General features: G+C 49.0%; 1 protein-coding gene and 1 long non-coding RNA gene across 2 annotated transcripts; one reads left to right on the top strand and one right to left on the bottom strand.

The window, feature by feature from the left end:
• Positions 1–1,191: 1,191 nt before the first annotated feature.
• Positions 1,192–1,938, top strand: LOC118207929. Its single transcript, XR_004761487.1, has 3 exons — positions 1,192–1,213; positions 1,479–1,624; positions 1,720–1,938. It is a non-coding gene; the product is annotated as an uncharacterized LOC118207929 (long non-coding RNA).
• A 2,918-nt stretch (positions 1,939–4,856) lies between these two features.
• LOC118207926 (kinesin heavy chain-like) lies at positions 4,857–19,898 on the bottom strand. Its single transcript, XM_035382132.1, has 18 exons — positions 19,776–19,898; positions 18,782–18,988; positions 17,756–17,902; positions 16,676–16,864; positions 16,339–16,462; positions 15,864–15,928; positions 15,485–15,627; positions 14,827–14,928; positions 12,397–12,460; positions 12,188–12,259; positions 11,868–11,972; positions 11,128–11,148; positions 8,887–9,103; positions 8,051–8,231; positions 7,667–7,743; positions 6,332–6,362; positions 5,447–5,555; positions 4,857–4,992 (listed from the first exon to the last, which is right to left on the bottom strand). Exons 1-17 carry the CDS (start codon positions 19,848–19,850, stop codon positions 5,477–5,479), a joined length of 1,899 nt encoding a protein of 632 aa, XP_035238023.1. The 5' UTR covers positions 19,851–19,898; the 3' UTR covers positions 4,857–4,992; positions 5,447–5,476.
• Positions 19,899–20,524: the final 626 nt, after the last annotated feature.

The following is a 20,524-nucleotide window of genomic DNA, read 5'->3' as shown; positions in this document are numbered from 1 at the left end:
CCAGCCCTGATTGGCTGAGCTTTCTAACCCACCTCCTGGTGTGGGGTTAGGCCACACCCTCTGAGGTCTTTTAGAGAGATGCAGATAATGTCATCTAAAACGTATCAGTGGCAAGTCATCAAAGCTTGGCTCATGTTCACAGAAAACAGACCTGGCTTCCTGCTAGCTGTACACACAGATAAACACCACACCTGTTAAACCTCATCAATCAGGTGAGAGGGTGTGTGGCTGATTTGAGCTGGTGTTGTGTGGTACTGCTATGCTAAAGGTCATGTAGTGCTTTGCATAATAAAAATAAAAAAATCACTTTTCTGAGCCAGTATTTCATCCAGGTGCCTTTGCTACGCATTGACTCTTATTTTTCTCTGACTCTGCTGAAAATTTCCTGGTTGTGTTCCCAGATTTGTGTTTTTGGCAGACGGAGTCATAAAAGGCCACAACCTTTTTTCAGCATTCATTTATTTCATCCAGAGCATTTAGATGATTTTGGTGTGAATGTGGTAGGTGTTGAGAGATGGCTGTGTTCTGCTCCAGTCCCTGTTAGCGTATCCTCACTCTTTTGCCCTGTGTTCTGCTCCAGTCCCTGTTAGCGTATCCTCACTCTTTTGCCCTGTGTTGTGCTCCAGTCCCTGTTAGCGTATCCTCACTCTTTTGCCCTGTGTTGTGCTCCAGTCCCTGTTAGCGTTTCCTCACTCTTTTGCCCTGTGTTGTGCTCCAGTCCCTGTTAGTGTTTCCTCACTCTTTTGCCCTGTGTTGTGCTCCAGTCCCTGTTAGTGTTTCCTCACTCTCTTGCCCTGTGTTGTGCTCCAGTCCCTGTTAGCTGTGTCCTCCGCCCTCAGAAGGACTTGCTCAAGGTTCCTGGGAACTCCTGAGGAGTGTGGGAACATGTGCAGCTGTGGTACTGTCCCTCAGCCGTGCGCACTGGCACCCCCCGTCTCCCACTGCGCAGTGGGCCGCCCCAGGCAGCAGCTCATGTTCCCGGTAAGGTCCATTTTCAGGATGAGGGGTGGCCGTTTTTTTTAAGGGGCATGTTCCAATAGTTTCCTTTCACGTGCCATTGAATATGGTGATCTCTGTGGATCCATATAAAACGTCTGAATGTAATTGTGCAGTAATGATCTGTCTTTAGGTTTCTGTACAGTCATTAGTGTTGGTGAATTGTTTTCCAGTTGACTTTCACTGCCAGACAGACAGATGGCGCTGTTGCAGAAAGGTAAGATGCGTTTATCATGCTGCACTGTGCGACCCTGTTTTGAAACATTAATGAAGGTGCAGCAGCTCAGTTGTGTTAAGTGACAATTGAGTGAGCTGTTCATTCCATTAATGTTGTGTGCTGTATTTTGTTATGTACACGATGTGGCCAATGATCTGTGTGTGAATGTGTTTTTGTGTGTGTGTTTGTGTGTGTGTATGTATGTGCATGTGTGTGAATGTGTTTTTGTGCGTGCGTATGTGTGTGCCTCTACCTGTTTTGGCAGGCCGGTGCTGTTGGGTTTCGGGGCTCAGAGTGGTCAGACAGTGAAAAGGAATATTGAACAAATGGCTACAGTCCACATACAGAGACGTCATATCGGCTGTACTGGCTGTATTGGCCATCAGGGGGCGCCCCTCACAGTTTCAAACAGTGAGCAACTCCTCATAGGATTCAAACACATTCTCTGGTGTACGCTCGTATCACTTATAAACAGGAACTTCGGTGTGTGTCCCTGCTTTCTCCAGACGGGGCGTCAGACAGCAGGAATGACACGTACAGGAGAGGGGGGGTGTTTCTGGAAGTGACGGACCGTGGATTTCCACCAATCACCGCCCGAGCCAACCTGCAGGGAGGGGGGGAAGAATGTGGGGTGCACTGCAGAGGACACGTAGAGTGACTGCACCCCAAATTACCCTCGGTGTGCTGCATGGATGATACAGCACAAAGCACCACTCTCACTGGGGAGGGAGTCGTGAGGGGTTAGGTTGGGTTGGGTTGGGGGGATGGGGTTTGGGATTAAGAATAAATAACTGAGACTTTTACCAAGAAACTGCTAATGCCCTGGATGTTTACACAAAGCAGTCTGAAAGCACTCTACGTTACACGGAGGCATTTTGCAGACACTTTAATCCAGGGTGACTTTTACAGGAGTGGATGCAATTAAGCCCACTTGCTTAAGTGCAAACGATTTTTACCCACATTAGACGCAGTGAAATGACTGATCCGTTATCCGGCTGAGCCTTCAGACGAAACTCAGTGTAATCCTGCCAGTGCACACACACAGCACAGAGACTGACCCAACCCCAGAGGGCCTGGAGCGGGATTTAGGGTAATGTGTCTCTTTAATGGTCCTTCGATTCTCAGACTTCACAGGGACAAGTACAGAACATCTCACATATTAGTTCACTCACAGGAAACAGCATGTAAATGAGAAAAAAAATAAACCATCAAACCAACAATCAAACAAGATCACCAGTCTTCTCATTGTGAACACCATTCAGCACTTCATTTGTAAAACTTTTTTTCCCCCATATTGAACATTTATTCCTTTACACGTACAGTATATGTAATTTTGCAATTATGGAATCAAGACTTGACCCCTGAGAGATCAGGATGATGTCATCCATCACCCCTGCTCCTAGAGGTTTACACACATAGATGAGGCTGAAGTAGAAAATGCAAGAAGAGCTCATTTGAATTTTAAATAACCTATTAAAAAAAAAAAAAAAAAAAAAACATTTCTATGAATACTCCCATCACACGTTATGGTTGCAAAGTCCCGAAGGTGTGAGAGGTGAAGGTGTTAATAATGGCACCCACTGAAAATCCTGGCAAGGTAGATACTGTCTGATGTCACTTCTCAGTGAAATGGAAGAAAGGGGAAGGAGAGGGGAAATTACTTGTGGGAGGGGCAATGTCTTTGGTGGGCGGAGCAATGACACTTCCCTCCGTGCGGCCTGTAAAATGGCTGCCCTGCATCACTGAGGTGGGGACTACACACACGCACTGTGACTGAGGCTAATCCCTCCACACACATACACACACGCACTGTGACTGAGGCTAATCCCTCCACACACACACACACACACTCACACATACACGCACGCACACACACACACACTCACACATACACGCACACACACACACTGAAGGCACTGTGAAAATGCAGGTTGTTTTGGGCCTGGAAGTGACACGGCCCGCCCACCTGCACCCAAAGCCTTCGCTCCTCCTGATTGGCTGATCAGGAGACTGGAATAGAGGGGGTGCAGTGGGTGGGCAAGATCTCAGGTCTGAGTCTAGGCCCCCACTCCAAGCTGTCTCCCACAGTTTGGGGACTTCTGTACAGGAGGGACCCACACCATTTAAAGTGGATCTGAAATGTGCTACAAGTTACATTATTTTTATGCATGCAGTATACATAGATGTGTGGATACACAGATGTATTATTTTAAAAGGGAGCTAGTGCTAATAATAAAGTTACATTTTTGTTTAATCTCTATTTAGTTACCATTTTACAGGTTTTCAGACACACTCTTGGTCAGACATAAACATGTTTCCATCTCACCGATTCTGCTTTTATCATAATGGGACATGTCTATTTCAGCACAGATGGGCCAAAAAAAAGAAGAGATAATTTGTTGTCAAAATAAATAAACAATAAATTAACTATTTAAAAAAAGATAAAACCCAAGTTGTATACAAATAAACACACTCAGGTACCATTCAGACTGCAATCACGCTGCAAACAGGTACCAAGATGATTTTAAAAAGACGTTTAAAACACAGTAAAGAATGTGCGACACAGGCGAGTTACAGATGCTTAAATCGTGTGAAATTAAATTTGGCTTCGTAAAAGCAGCTCAGGTTCGGCAGCCCTTTTAATGTCCACGCTTTTAATTCCGGATCCACTCAGGACGGAGAACAGAGACACAGGTTTGGAGCAGAGACACTGAGGACACGGGGGACAGACAGACACCCCACGGAAAGCTTGTCCTCACGCAGGGGACACACAGACACCCCACAGAAAGCTTGTCCTCACACAGGGGACACACAGTATTATACAGTTCAGAATTAACGTACGCGTTTATACAGCATATATGCACATATATATCCATGCATATATTCAACTCACAGCTAACATTGAGATTGGGGGGTGGGGGCACTGTTGTGTGCTAAAGTGGGGGTGGGGGTGGACTATTGTGTGCTCATGTTTGGGGGGGGGGGCTATTGTGTGCAGTTTCACAGATATCCTGCTCTCTCCAGCTAATACAGAGTGTAAACAGTTTCCATTTTTTCCACAGTAAAAATAGCATCTTTTGAGCCAGCAGTAATGCTCGGGTGCAGGTGTGAGTACTGGTGAGTATCGGAGCGTGAGGCCGGGCTTGCAGGTACTGCAGGTAATGCTGATGTGCATAAGTGTGAGAAAGCCCTCTCTACCTGAGGGAGGAGTGGTTTAACATGCCCAGGGTGCTGCTGGGAAAAATGCCACACACTGGCCCACAGGAGAGAGACCGTCCAGACTGATGTAAACAGGTTACAGATGAATACTGTGTGTTTGGAGGCTGTGGGTGTGCACGTACAAACACACACACACACACACACAGCGCTTCACTGGAAGGGTGATGTGTGTCATAAATAAATCTTTTATGTGGGTGTGTATATATGTGAGCATGCGTGTGTGTGTGTGTGTGCTTGCATGCGTGTGTGTATGCATGTGCGTGTGCGTGTGTGTGTGTGAGTGTGTGAGTGTGCGTGTGTGTGAGTGTCTGTGTGTGTGTGTAGGTGTCTGTGTGTATGTGTGTGTGCTTGCATGCACGTGTGTGTGTGTGTGTGTGTATGTGTGTGTGCTTGCATGCGTGTGTATGAAGCGTGCGCATGTGTGTGTGTGTGTGTGCATGTGTGTGAGTGTCTGTGTGTGTGTGTAGGTGTATGTGTGTCTGTGTGTGTGTGTGTGTGCAGCATGCAGATTTACACATTTACAAGGATAGGCCTACTGGAGAACCTGGCAGAAACATCACCTGGATAGAGGGGGGAGAAAAGAGAGAGAGAGGAGGGAGAGAGGCAGGGACAGGAAGAAAGAGAGAGTGAAAGGGAGAGGCAGGGGAGAGGGAGAAAAAGGGAAAAAGAGAAAGGGAGGGAGGGAGGGAGGGAGATGGAAAGAGAGAGGGAGGGAGGGAGAGGGAAAGAGAGAGAGGCAGTGGATTTGAGAGTATAAACAGTAGACATGTGAGACTGAATGCATCGGTAAGTTGACACAGCAAAACTTTTGACTGATAAATTGATTATTGTACAATAATCAATAATGGACCCCTCTCTCACCTGAACCCCTCCCTCACCTGGACCCCTCCCTCACCTGAACCCCTCCCTCACCTGAACCCCTCTCTCACCTGAACCCCTCCCTCACCTGGACCCCTCCCTCACCTGAACCCCTCCCACATCTGAACCCCTCCCTCACCTGAACCCCTCCCTCACCTGGGCCCCTCCCTCACCGGGCTCCGGTCACTAGCTGGCTGCGCTCTGCTGATGGATCAGGTAAACTTTGGCGGAGTCGTCCATCTCAGTGCCACAGAGCATCCTGCCCCTGAACACAGAACACACAGAGACACTACTTAACACTATCCACACTGAACACAGAACACACAGAGACACTACTTAACACTATCCACACTGAACACAGAACACACAGAGACACTACTTAACACTATCCACACTGAACACAGAACACACAGAGACACTACTTAACACTATCCACACTGAACACAGAACACACAGAGACACTACTTAACACTATCCACACTGAACACAGAACACACAGAGACACTACTTAACGCTATCCACACTGAACACAGAACACACAGAGACACTACTTAACGCTATCCACACTGAACACACAGAATTCACAGAGATGCTTCTTAACACAACACTACCCACACTGAACACACTGAGAGATTGCAGCATAACACACTGAACACACAGACAGAGATGCTGCTGAACGCTATCCACACTCAACACACCGAGACAGGCTGCTTAAAGCTTGATTTGTGAGGGGTAATGCTAGCATCACTAGCATGCATTTCAGTTTAATTTAATCAGCAGAAAATGCTGCTACTGCCCTTCAATCATAATGCTAATCACCTCAACACAAAAATAAAATGATCAAAATAATAATAATAATAATAATAATAATAATAATAATGATAATAATAATAATGATAATAATAATAATAATAATAATGATAATAATAATAATGATAATAATAAAGCAATGCCTGCAGCAGTGAGTTTAATGCGATTATCATTCACGTGACTCGTGTTCATTCAGGTCCGAGCAGCATCAGGATTCACAGATCAGCTCACCTGTCGTTATCATTGATGTCCGTGGCGTTGCCTGAACACATGAAGAGGGGAGAGGGGTTAGAGAGGACATTACATCATAGAGGACATTACATTACAGATGCTCTAATCCAGAGAGACACAGAACACAGGAGAAACACACACACACACACACACACACACACACACACACTCACACACACACACACACATGCACACACACACACTCACACACACACACACTCACACTCACACTCACACTCACACTCACACTCACACTCACACTCACACACACACACACACACACACACACACGCGGGTGTTCAACTGATTAATATGAGAGACAGTGCCAGAGCTGGCTAACAGCACTCCCACACCAGTGAGTTAAAGATACAACTTCAGTAAAGCACTAGCGCCAGCTAGCTATACTAACCAGTATGGTACTATTATTATTATTATTATTATTATTATTATTATTATTAATAATAATAATTACATTTATATAGCACTTTTCCAAATGCTCAAAGTGCTTTACAGTGAAGGGGAACTCACCTCACCCACCACCAATGTGTAGCACCCACCTGGGTGATGCATGGCAGCCAATTTGCACCAGAACTCTCACCACACATTAGCGAAGGTGGAGAGGGAGAGAACATTTATTTAGCCAATTAAGTCTGGGGATGATTTTTAGTGGCAAGTTTGCGAGAGGCAGATCTGGGATTTGGCCAGGACACCGGGGAACCCCCTACTCTTAGCGATAAGTGTCATGGGATCTTTAGTGACCACAGAGAGTCAGGACCTCGGTTTAACGTCTCATCCGAAAGACGGCATCTCCTACAGCACAGTGTCCCCGTCACTGCACTGGGGCATTGGGGTACATACTGAGAATATACAGAATACATCCATAACTAGCACAAAGAGGAAAACATAAAGCTATAAAATATGATAACTGAAAACCATAGAAATACCACAACCTCAACTGGTACGAAAGGGGAAAGAATTAAGGGGGGTGGGAGCGGAACCAAGATGCAGTCTGAAGGGGTGGGCCAATGATTCTGCTGTCCTGGTCGCCATGGGTAGATTGTTCCACCACTGGGGGGCACCAGTAGAGACAGAGACAGAGGTGGTTTGGTTGGGGTGGGGCGGGGTGGGGTGGGGTTGGGCGGGGAAGATGGCTGCTGTAGTGCGGGGGAGAGGAGAGGAGATGGAGGAAGAGAGGAGAGGAGATGGAGAGGAGGAATAGAGGATAGGAGAGGAGATGGAGGAAGAGAGGAGAGGAGATGGAGAGGAGATGGAGGAAGAGAGGAGAGGAGATGAAGAGGAGGAAGAGAGGAGAGGAGATGGAGGGCAGGGTCTCACCGTTCTCCACATTGAGCAGGTAGGTGTCCAAGCCCTCTGTGGAGCTGATCACAGTGTTCCGTTTGCTGTCTGACACCCTGATGGGCCACACACAGGTTAAAGGTCAAAGGTAAAAGGTTCAGGTCAGTATGGTGTTTCATTAACTGTCATTTGGACTCTCCTGTCACCTCATCCTCCTTCTGTCTCCCAATTAATTACACAATTACTTAATTAGTCCAAATCATCTGACCTCCTTTAATTGCTTAGTCACCGCTGATGTCTGTCCCTGTGTATGTATGTAGTGTTTCACTGTCTGTGACTGAACAGGAGATAGTGTATGGAGTTAATCAGCTAAATGGGACAGTGAGCTGATTGGGTAACTGGTGTTCCTGAAAGGGGACTCACCCACGGCTCTGTGTGAGGCTGGGGGCGCAGGGCGGGGCAGTGGGCGGGGCCACAGGCGGGGCCATGGGCGGGGCTGCGCGCTGGAACAGCACGTTGCTGAAGGCGATTGGCTCATTTGTGCGCATAATCAGCGGGTTGGTAGGGGAGCAGGCGGGGTTGTGTCCCGGGCGAATCGGCTTGGCTGAAAGAGAGAAGGAAAAAGAGAGAGAGGGAGAGGGAGAGGGAGAGGGAGAGAGAGAGTGTGTGTGAGAATGAGAACAGTTGCATGAGAGGGAGAGATAAAGGGGATGAAATCAGCAGCTGGAGTATGGCTCAGGGCAATGCCCTGTGAGAGTTATTACAGCACTTTAAACTTCCCAGAGCAGTCTGGGGTTTACTGTGCTGTCTGTAAACAGCCTGCTGACTGCACAGACCCCACAGCGACGATGGGGCGCAATTCCTCATGAGGCCACTGGGCAGAGTTTTTACATGCTGTCAGTCGCTGGCAAGTATTAACCAATCAAAAGCATTTTCCTGTTCACAGACAAACACTACGATTGGTCCAAACTGGTCTACACATTGTTCAGGTTCTCCCAGAGCAAAGCCCTGCTTCCTTCCTGCTCGGCCTTATGGGATATATATCGCCAGAGCCAATGCAGCCCTGAGAGGCGGGCCGAAGCTCCACAAACCTCATACTGGTTGGATCTACAGCGAGCTGTCAATCACTGACATGTTTGACATTTGAGCCAATCACAGTGACTTTCCCCTCCACAGAAAAAAACACTTTTCAGGATTTTAGCGGTTTTAAACTCGCTCCTGTTTGGTTGCCACGGTGCCAGACGGTGAGGACGCAGTACCGATCTGCGCAGCGTGGGGGCGCCGCAGCGAGCTCTTGGCGCGCATGACGTCCTTGATGCGCTCCACCTCCTGCTGGTAGCGCCGCCGGTCCTTCATGGCGCCCTCCTTGGCCTCCTTCAGGGCCCCCTCCAGGGCCTTAACCCTCTCAGCCGTAGACCGAAGACGTTTCTCCAGTTTAGGAAGCTCACAGCGCAGATCTGCATTGTCACGTACCAGCTGCGGGGGGGGGGGGGGGGGGGAGAGGGGGAGAGAGGGGGGGGAGAGAGGGAGGGAGAGAGAGAAAGAGAGAGAGAGAGAGAATTGAAGGGAGATAAAGAGGGAGACAGAAAAGGAGAGAGAAAGGATTCAAATTGATGAGAAAGAAGTTACAGAAATATTTGGATAGGCACTCTTAGTTAATATTGTTATGACTAATACATCTACTGCTACTGCTATTACCACTGCTACTACTACCTACAACTCCTACTACTAATACTACTACTACTAATAGTAATAATAATAAAAACAATAAAAATAATGATAAGAATGTGATGTGCAGCCAGTGATTTCTAGTTCAGTCTATAGAAAGGTGTCTTTGTTTTTAACAGATTTCACCCACAAAAAGATTCATCACTACAGATCTGACAGCATCTACCAGTCTGGGTTCAACAAAATTATTTTCTGTAAAGAAGCAAACAGCTCAGTGTGTGTCCGTGTGCATGCACGTCTGTGTGTGTGTGTGCGAGCGTGGGTGTGCATGCACGTCTGTGTGTGTGTGTGAGCGTGGGTGTGCATGCATGCATGTGTGTGTGCATGTCCGTGCTAGTGTGTGTGTGCATGTGCATGCGTGCGTGATATCCCATCAGTTACACTCTTACACTCAGCAGTGAAGCTGAGTATGCAGTATGCAATATGCAGTGTCCAGTGGTGGCCTGTTCTCAGCCTCTGTTCGGGTGCACACTTCTGTAGAGCTGTTTTTCTACACACTCACTGACTTCACTGTTCCTAAAGTGATCACTTTCATGAAACTAAATGTGCCCAAAATCTCGCTCTGCCCCAGGCCATGCAGGAACGGTGCGATCCGGACGTCCAGGTGAGACGTCTCGTTAGTAGCCACGGTGAATCATGCACAACACTGCAGCTAGAAGGTTTTATATACAGAGCCCTCCAAAATCATCCACAACCAGGACGAGTACCAGCAAAGGACGGTGGCATGATGGTTATGGAACTGGGCGTGTAATGCTTAGAGTTGCGGGTTTGAGTCCAACCCCACGCAGGTGTGACAGTGAGGACTGGATTCTGGACTGAGGGAAGCACTGCTGCACTAAGCGCTTCTGTAAGATAAGCTGCTCCATTTCTACTTTCTACCTCTGTGTCCTTCCATTACTCATTTTTATATTCACATTTGAAAAATTCCTGAGACAAAAATAAAATAACAAAATAAAAATGAGATGATATAATGAGGATGTACAGATATTTGACTGATAGAAAAAACTACCACCCTTCCTCCCCCTTACACACACACACACACACATGCATACACGCACAGATACAGACACACACACACACACACACACACACACATGCATACACGCACAGATACAGACACACACACACACACACACACATGCATACACGCACAGATACAGACACACACACACACACACACACACACATGCATACACGCACAGATACAGACACACACACACACACACACACACACACACATGCATACACGCACAGATACAGACAGACACACACACACACACACACATGCATACACGCACAGATACAGACACACACACACACTAAAGCGAGCTTGCGAAAGCGTGTGACACAGATGATGTGACCCCCTCTCTCACTCAATCTCTGGGCATGAAAAATGCAAGTAAGCTGTGTTGCAAAGCACAAAGCAAATGATAACAGCTCTTTCTCTCTCACTCTGTCTCGGTCTCTCCTCACTCTTTCTCCACCCGTCTCTCTCTCTCTGTTTGTGTTCTTTGCCCCTTAGCACTCTCGCCCACCTATTTTTCATATTGCTCCCTCCCTCTCTACATCCCTCTCTCTCTGTCTGTGAACATTGCCAAGCACAGGTCAAAGGGTTTAGCCAGCAGACAGATAGCCAGACAACCAGTCAGCCAGATGCCCCTCTGAAGCCAATGGAACAGCACGAAGGAGAGGAGACAGAGGGGACAGGAGAGAAGAGGAGAGGAGAGAGGGATGCAGGTGGATGGAGGTGAAGGTGGAGCGAGTGTCTGTACCTGTCTGTAACACTCCATCACCTGCAGGGGCGCTCTCCAAAAAAAAACAAAAAAACAAGAACGAGAACAACGACAGGACACACACAGTGACAACAGGCACACACAAGCACACACACACACACACACACACACACACACAGATGAGCACGGTACACACACCACGAGGACACAAGTGAAAAAAGGAGAACAGGTAAGAGGAGGAGAAAAGGAGAGAAAAGGAGAAGAAGGAAAGGGTGCTGGTGGAGGATGAAACTGGGGATCTGACACATGCTCTCCCTCCCTCCCTCCCTCCCTCTCTCACTCCTTCTCTCCCTCTCTCACTCTCTCTCTCCATCCCATCATGCAACAAGCCATTATGCAGTGCAGGGGGAAAGAATGCAGAGCCGCATATTTCATCCCTCATTCCAGTCTGTGTTCATGTGCTTAAATGCTCTTAGCCCCCCGCTCTGATAAAAGGGGGCGGGGCCAGGGGTCCCGGTGGGGCAGGTGAACGTGGAGCCCCCGCTAATACAGACATCCTCACACCTCAAACCCACCTTCCCTGCTGTGAGCGCCCTGCATCACCCGGCCACCAGGTGGCACCAGAGTAATGCAGACTGGAAAGTCCCACCCCTGCCCCTCCCCCGCCCCTGTCCTGCCCCTGCCCTGCCCCGCCCCCACCCTACACTGCCCCCGCCCCTGCCCCGCCCCCTTGCATTCCGCGTGCCTGGGGTGCTCCCCGCCCCGCCCGTAGCTCTCACCTGTTTGTGAACTTTAGTAAGCTGGTCAAGGTTGTTCTCAAGAAAGGAAATCTTCTGCTTCTGGGTGGCAAACCCCCCAGTGTCATCAGCCTCAATTTCAGAACTCTGCACAGAAAAAGAGCACCAGATCACACAGGCACTGCAGAGGGAAGGACTGATATTTCTGTCTCTCTCTCTCTCTCTCTCTCTCTCCCACTCACACACTCACTAACTCACTGTCTCACTCACTCACTCACTAACTCACTCACTCAGCCACACACTCACTCACTCTTACTCACACACTCACTCACTCACTCACTCTTCCTCTCTCACTCTCTTACTTTCTTGACTCGATTTGTGAGGTCTTGAACAAAAAGCTTGCGCAGGTTATGGAGGGTCTGGAGTTCACGGGCCTGAAAGACAGAGAGAGAGAAAAAGAGAGAGAGAGAGGGAGATGAAAACACAGTAATATTGATCCAGTAAAGGCAGCAGAAGGTAAAGACAGATCGGTGGAAAGGGAAGAGACGCAGGAAGCGGGTCACACACTCACCACTGCCTCCTCCAGGCCCTTTAGATCCTGCTTGGCCTGCTCGTGCCGCTCGTGCATAAATCTGCTAGAAACGGTGCGGTTACTACCGTCAACAACAACACCAACACCAACAACAACAACACCAACAACAACAACAACACCAACACCAACAACAACACCAACAACAACAACACCAACAACAACAACAACAACAACAACAACACCAACAACAACACCAACAACAACAACAACAACAACACCAACAACACCAACAACACCACCAACACCAACAACACCAACAACAACAACACCAACAACAACAACAACAACAACAACAACAACAACAACAACAACAATAACACCAACAACAACAACAACACCAACAACAACAACAACAACAACAACAACAACAACAACAACACCAACAACAACAACAACAACAACAACAACAACAACAACAACACCAACACCAACAACAACAACAACAACAACAACACCAACAACAACAACAACACCAACAACAACAACAACAACAACAACAACAACAACAACAACAACAACAACACCAACAACAACAACAACAACAACACCAACACCAACAACAACAACAACAACAACAACACCAACAACAACAACAACAACAACAACAATACCAACATCAACAACAACAACAACAACACCAACAACACCAACAACAACAACAACAACAACAACAACAACACCAACAACACCAACAACAACAACAACAACAACACCAACAACAACAACAACAACAACAACAACACCAACAACAACAACACCAACAACAACAACACCACCAACAACAACACCAACAACACCAACAACAACAACAACAACAACAACAACAACACCAACAACACCGTCAACAACAACAACAACAACAACACCAACAACAACAACAACAACAACACCAACACCAACAACAACAACAACACCAACACCAACAACACCAACACCAACACCAACAACACCAACAACACCAACAACACCAACACCAACAACACCAACAACAACAACAATACCAACAACACCAACAACAACAACAACAACAACACCAACAACACCAACAACACCAACACCAACAACACCAACAACACCAACACCAACAACACCAACAACAACAACAACACCAACAACACCAACAACAACAACAACAACACCAACAACACCAACACCAACAACACCAACAACACCAACACCAACAACACCAACAACACCAGCAGTCACAGGTAACGATTACAGGTAGCTATAGTCCCAGTACTCAGCAGGATATGCAGCTGTCTTTCAGCAGTGTGTCGAGTTTGAGTGTTGTGCAATGTACTAGTTTTGTGCAGTGTTGCGTCACAATGTGTTGAATCGCAGTGCGTTGAGTCACAGTGTGTTGAGTTGCAGGGTGTTGAGTCGCAGTGTTTGAAGTTGCAAAGTGTTGAGTCACAGGGTGTTGAGTTGCAGAATGTTGAGTGTAAGTATGTTGAGTAGCAGGGTGTTGAGTAACAGTGTGTTGAGTCACATTGTGTTGAGTTGCAGTATGTTGAGTCGCAGTGTTTGAAGTTGCAAAGTGTTGAGTCGCAGTGTGTTGAGTTGCAGGGTGTTAAGTCGCAGTGTGTAGAGTCGCAGTGTGTTCAGTCGCATAGGGTTGAGTTGCAGTGTGTTGAGTCGCAGTGTTTGAAGTTGCAAAGTGTTGAGTCACAGGGTGTTGAGTTGCAGAATGTTGAGTGTAAGTATGTTGAGTAGCAGGGTGTTGAGTAACAGTGTGTTGAGTCACATTGTGTTGAGTTGCAGTATGTTGAGTCGCAGTGTTTGAAGTTGCAAAGTGTTGAGTCACAGGGTGTTGAGTTGCAGAATGTTGAGTGTAAGTATGTTGAGTAGCAGGGTGTTGAGTAACAGTGTGTTGAGTCACATTGTGTTGAGTTGCAGTATGTTGAGTCGCAGTGTTTGAAGTTGCAAAGTGTTGAGTCACAGGGTGTTGAGTTGCAGAATGTTGAGTGTAAGTATGTTGAGTAGCAGGGTGTTGAGTAACAGTGTGTTGAGTCACATTGTGTTGAGTTGCAGTATGTTGAGTCGCAGTGTTTGAAGTTGCAAAGTGTTGAGTCACAGGGTGTTGAGTTGCAGAATGTTGAGTGTAAGTATGTTGAGTAGCAGGGTGTTGAGTAACAGTGTGTTGAGTCACATTGTGTTGAGTTGCAGTATGTTGAGTCGCAGTGTTTGAAGTTGCAAAGTGTTGAGTCGCAGTGTGTTGAGTTGCAGGGTGTTAAGTCACAATGTGTTGAATCGCAGTGTGTTGAGTCGCAGGGTGTTGAGTTACAGTGTGTTGAGTCGCAGTGTTTGAAGTTGCAAAGTGTTGAGTCGCAGTGTGTTGAGTTGCAGAGTGTTAAGTCACAAGGTGTTGAGTCACAGCGTGTTCAGTCGCAGTGTTCAGGACGGACTCACGTCAGCTCTGCCAGGCGCTCGCTTTTGTGGTGCTCGCGGCTCCTCAGGCACTCGTACTCAACGCGTAGCTGCTCCAGCTCCAACTCCAGCTTCTGGTTCCGACTGAGCGGGAGAGAGAGAGGGAGAGAGAGAGAGAGAGAGAGGAGGGATACGGGGTGAGTGAACAGGTTTCCAGTATAGAATTCATAAGCACTTTCAAATGATGGCTTAAAAAATACTGAATTACTACAGAAGAGGACAACCTAATGACAGGCCTGACTTTAGGGAACAGGACACTGTCCTGGAGCCGATGTGGTCTCAGTGGACCAGCACCATATCTCAGAATTCTGCACTGATGACACAAGAATCCAGAGTGCTGTTGTCTACTGCCTGCAAGGATTCTTGATAATAACAACCTCTGATCACAAAATATTCCAGAGGGGTGGGGACCCAGGCATTATGAGGTCATAGAGGATGGAGACAGACATTATGAAGTCAGAAAGAAGAGAGGACAAAGACATTATGAGGTCACAGTGTGTGGAAACACAGACATGATGAATTTAGAGGAAGGGGGATACACACAGGACTTATGAGGTTGTAGAGGATGGAATGCAGACATTATGAGGTCATAGAGGGATGGAAACAGACGTTACAAAGTTAGAAAGGGAAGCGGACAGACATTTTGAGGTCAAAGAGGGGCGGAGACACAGACTCTGTGAGGTCATCGATGAGCTTATGCTTCTCATTGATCTCGTCCCGCAAGCGTCCCAGCTGCCGGTGGTGCGAATCCCGCTGGCTCTCAGCACGCTGCTCCAGTGCATTCTGGGATACGACAGCAGAGAATGAAGAGGGAGAGAGAGAGAGAGAGAGAGAGAGGACAAGAGAATGTGTGAGACAAAGAAGACCCAGAAAAGGAGGGAAGGAGAAAGAGAGATGGAAAGAGAAATGTAATTTAATGACCAGGGTAAATAAAAAAGACAGTTGTTTATGTCACATGCAAAAACATTTTAACTGCATCATACAACACAAATATCTCTCTTTACCATGTCCACAGTTACCTTGTCATCACCTCCTTCCTCAGGGTCCTGTGTTCTGTTCTTGGTTGATTCGCCCTGTACGTTCTCTGAAACAGATACAGTGATATGTGTAGCCGGGTTGTGTAGTTGTTTGGTTGTGTAGCTGTAGTTGTGTAGCGGGATTTTGCAGTTCCGTAGTTGTAGTTGTGTAGCGGGATTGTGCAGTTGTGTAGTTATAGTTTCATAGTAGGGTTGTGTAGCGGGGTTGTGGTTGTGTAGTTGAGTAGCGGGGGTGCGTAGTTGTGTAGTTGAGTAGCGGGGGTGTGTAGTTGTGTAGCAGGGTTGCGGTTGTGTAGTTGTGTAGCAGGGTTGTGGTTGTGTAGTTGTAGTTGTGTAGCAGGGTTGTGTAGTTGTAGTTGTGTAGCAGGGTTGTGGTTCTGTAGTTGTAGTTGTGTAGCAGTGTTGTGGTTGTGTAGTTGTAGTTGTGTAGCAGGGTTGTGTAGCTGGGGTGTGGTACCCGGGCCCTGCAGGTGGCTCAGCTCCAGCTCTTCGCTCAGGGCATCGTAGCTCTCCTCCAGCTGCCTCCTCTTCTGCTCCATGCTCTGCATGTACTCCGTCAGGGAGCGGATCTTCGCCTCGTGCTGCCGGACACACGGACACCGAAAATAACCAATAACCAGTCCCCACACCTCACAGAGACCCGCCCCATTTATCCTAATCTCTCCTGCCTCCCCTCTCCCAGCTATGAGACCCGCTTCTGATATAAGCCCCTCCCCCTCCCATCACTCAGACCTGCCCCCGGTGCTCTAGGCTCCACCCCTGGTGCCCTAGGCTCCGCCCCCAGGCCCTCTCACCTGTGAGATGAGCAGGTGGCAGGAGGACAGCTCGCGGCCGGTCTCCTCCATCTTGCGATGGCACTCCAGCTGCAGGTTCTCCAGGTGCTTGCAGCGCTTCATCATGGACTTCACCTCCGACTTTATCTTACTGATGTAGAGACGCGCCACGGTGAACTCCTCCTCGATCGCCCCGCTGATCTCCACCGGCTGTACGGGGGGGGGGGGGGGGGGGAGAGAGAGAGAGGGAGGGAGGGAGGGGGGGGAGGGAGGCAGGGAAGGAGGGAGGGAGGGAGAGAGAGAGGGACAGAGGGAGGGAGGGAGGGGGGAGAGTGAGAGGAGAGAGAGAGGGAGAGGGAGGGAGGCAGAGAGGGAGAGAGAGAGGGACAGAGGGAGGGAGGGAGGGGGGAGAGTGAGAGGAGAGAGAGAGGGAGAGGGAGGGAGGCAGAGAGGGAGAGAGAGAGAGGGAAGGAGGGAGGGAGGGAGAGAAAGAGTGTAAGCTTGTGTGGGTTGACTCTGTGTGTGTATAATGTGCATGTATGTGCGTGAGCGCATATCATGCGTGTGTGTGTGTATGTGTATAATGCGTGTGTGTGAGTGTTCATAGTGTGTCTGTGCGTGTGTGTGTGTGTGTATGTGTATAGTGCGTGTGTGTGAGTGTGTGTGTATAGTGCGTGTGTGTGTGAGTGTGTGTGTATAGTGCGCGCGTGTGTGAGTGTGTGTGTATAGTGCGTGCGTGTGTGTGAGTGTGTGTGTATAGTGCGTGTGTATGAGTGTTTATAGTGTGTCTGTGTGCGTGTGTGTATGTATGTGTATAGTGCGTGTGTGTGAGTGTGTGTGTATAGTGCACGCGTGTGTGAGTGTGTGTGTATAGTGTGTGCGTGTGTGTGTGTGTGTGTATAGTGCGTGTGTGTGTGTTTATAGTGTGTCTGTGTGCGTGTGTGTGTGTGAGTGTGTGCATATAGTGCGCGCGCGCGTGTGTGTGTACGTGTGTGTGTGTGTGTGAGTGTGTGTGTATAGTGCGTGTGTGTGTGTGTGTGTGTGTGTGTGTATAGTGTGTGTGTGTGAGTGTGTACAGTACGTGTGCATTTGTGTGTGTACCAGTCGTATCTCTCCGTTCCCCACGATGCTGCTGAACTCGCTCAGGTCCCTCATCAGGCCGTTGAGCACGTCTGCGATGCGCTTCCTCTGCTGCGCACTCTCCTCCTGCATCAGGCACAGCTCCGCCTCCAGTGACATCAGCATGGCCTGCCGGGGGCGGAGCCACACAGCCTTACCCACACCTACAGAGCTTACAGACCCTTACAAACCCTTATACACCCTTACACACCTTACACACCTTACACACACTTATACTTACACACCCTTACAGACCCTTACAGACTCTTACAGACTCTTACAAACCCTTACACACTCTTACACACTCTTACACACCTTACACACACTTACACTTATACACCCTTACAGATCCTTACACAACCTCCTTACCCTCCGTTAAATGCACTGTTCATGACAGAGCAAGACAGGGCAGAACAGGGCCGATGTGAGACAGGGCATGGCGGGGCCAGTGTGAGACAGGGTGAGGTAGGGCAGGGTGGGGCGGGGCGGGGCAGAAGGGCAGTATCGGGGCAGGGCAAGGTGGGGCAGAAGGGCAGTATTGGGCTAGGGTGGGGCAGAAGGGCAGTATTGGGGCAGGGCGGGGCAGAAGGGCAGTATTGGGGCAGGGCGGGGCAGAAGGGCAGTATCGGGGCAGGGCAGGGCAGAAGGGCAATATCGGGGCAGGGCGGGGCCAGTGTGAAACAGGGTGGGGCAGAAGGGCAGTATCAGGGGAGGGTGGGGTAGAAGGGCAGTATCGGGGCAGGGTGGGGTAGAAGGGCAGTATCAGGGCAGGATGGGGCAGAAGGGCAGTATCGGGGGAGGGTGGGGCAGAAGGGCAGTATCAGGGGAGGGTGGGTAGAAGGGCAGTATCGGGGCAGGATGGGGCAGAAGGGCAGTATCGGGGCAGGACGGAGCAGAAGGGCAGTATCGGGGCAGGGCGGGGTAGAAGGGCAGTATTGGGGCAGGGCGGGGTAGAAGGGCAGTATCGGGGCAGGATGGGGCAGAAGGGCAGTATCGGGAGGGACTCACCATCTTCTGCGACAGCTCGTCAGCCAGCAGCTTGTTCTGCAGACCCTTCTCCTCCAGCTCCTGGCTCTTCAGGTCGTAGTTGAGGGCCAGCTCCTCCAGGGCCTGCAGCACCTCCTTCACCTCCATGTTGGCGCTCTCGCTCTCCGTCTGCAGCCGAGCCAGCTCCATCTGGACCCGCTCGCTGTCCCCGCGCGTGGATGCCAGCAACTGCGCAGGGACAGACACGTGGATACGGGGATTACACAGGGATCACACAGGGATTACACAAACAGACACACGGACACAGGGATTACACTGGGATCACACAGGGATTACACAAACAGACACACGGACACAGGGATTACACTGGGATCACACAGGGATTACACAAACAGACACACGGACACAGGGATTACACAGCCAGACACACGGACACAGAGATTACACAGGGATTACACAGACAGACAAGTGGATTACACAGGGATTACACGGGGATTACACAGAGAATACACAGCCAGACACACAGACACAGGGATTACACAGCCACACACATGGACACAGGGATTACACAGGGATAATACAGCCAGACAAACAGACAGAGGCTAGCACAGATAGATTCAAAGTAGAACTGGTGCTGATTAGATTGAGACAGACAGTGTATGTATATAGATGCATAGAGTGATAAAGAGACAGGTGTGAGTAGGTCCAGAAGTAGAGTGACAGACAGATGTGGGCGTGTCCATGTACAGACAGACAGATGTGGGTGTGTCCATGTACAGACAGGCAGATGTGGGCGTGCCCATATACAGACGGACAGATGTGGGCATGTCCATGTACAGACAGACATATGTAGGCGTGTCCATGTACAGACAGACAGATGTGGGCGTGTCCATGTACAGACAGACAGATGTGGGCGTGTCCATGTACAGACAGGCAGATGTGGGCATGTCCATGTACAGACAGACATATGTGGGCGTGTCCATGTACAGACAGACAGATGTGGGCGTGTCCGTACCTCATCCTGAGTCAGCATTTGGTCCTTCATTTTCTCCACCAGCTGACTCTGCTGATTAATCTCATCATCCTGCATAAAGACACACAGCAGTGAGTACACATGTATCCACCCACACACAGTACACACACACACTCACACACTACGCGCACACACACACACACACACACCTCACACACACACACACACACACGCCGCACACACACACACACACAAACACACACACACACACACACACACACACGCCTCACACACCACACACACACACCTCACACACTGTACACACACACACACACCTCACACACCTCACACACTACGCACACACACACACACGCCTCACACACCGCACACACACACACCGCACACACCGCACACACACACACACACCTCACACACCGCACACACACACACACACACCTCACACACCACGCACACACTCACACACTACGCACACACACACACACACACACACACACACACACACACGCCTCACACACCTCACACCGCACACACACACACACACACACACTCACACACTACGCACACACACACACTCACACACACACTCACACACTACGCACACACACACACACACCTCACACACACCGCACACACACACACACACACACACACACCTCACACACACACACACACACACTCATACACTACGCACACACACACACACACACACTGCACACTCACACACACACACACACACACACACACACACTCACACACACACCGCACACCGC

Source organism: Anguilla anguilla, chromosome 11, assembly GCF_013347855.1.
Source record: "Anguilla anguilla isolate fAngAng1 chromosome 11, fAngAng1.pri, whole genome shotgun sequence".
NCBI classification, from domain to species: domain Eukaryota; kingdom Metazoa; phylum Chordata; class Actinopteri; order Anguilliformes; family Anguillidae; genus Anguilla; species Anguilla anguilla.
The sequence above is the reverse complement of the archived record's forward strand: the minus strand, read 5'-3'. Positions and strand labels throughout refer to the sequence as shown.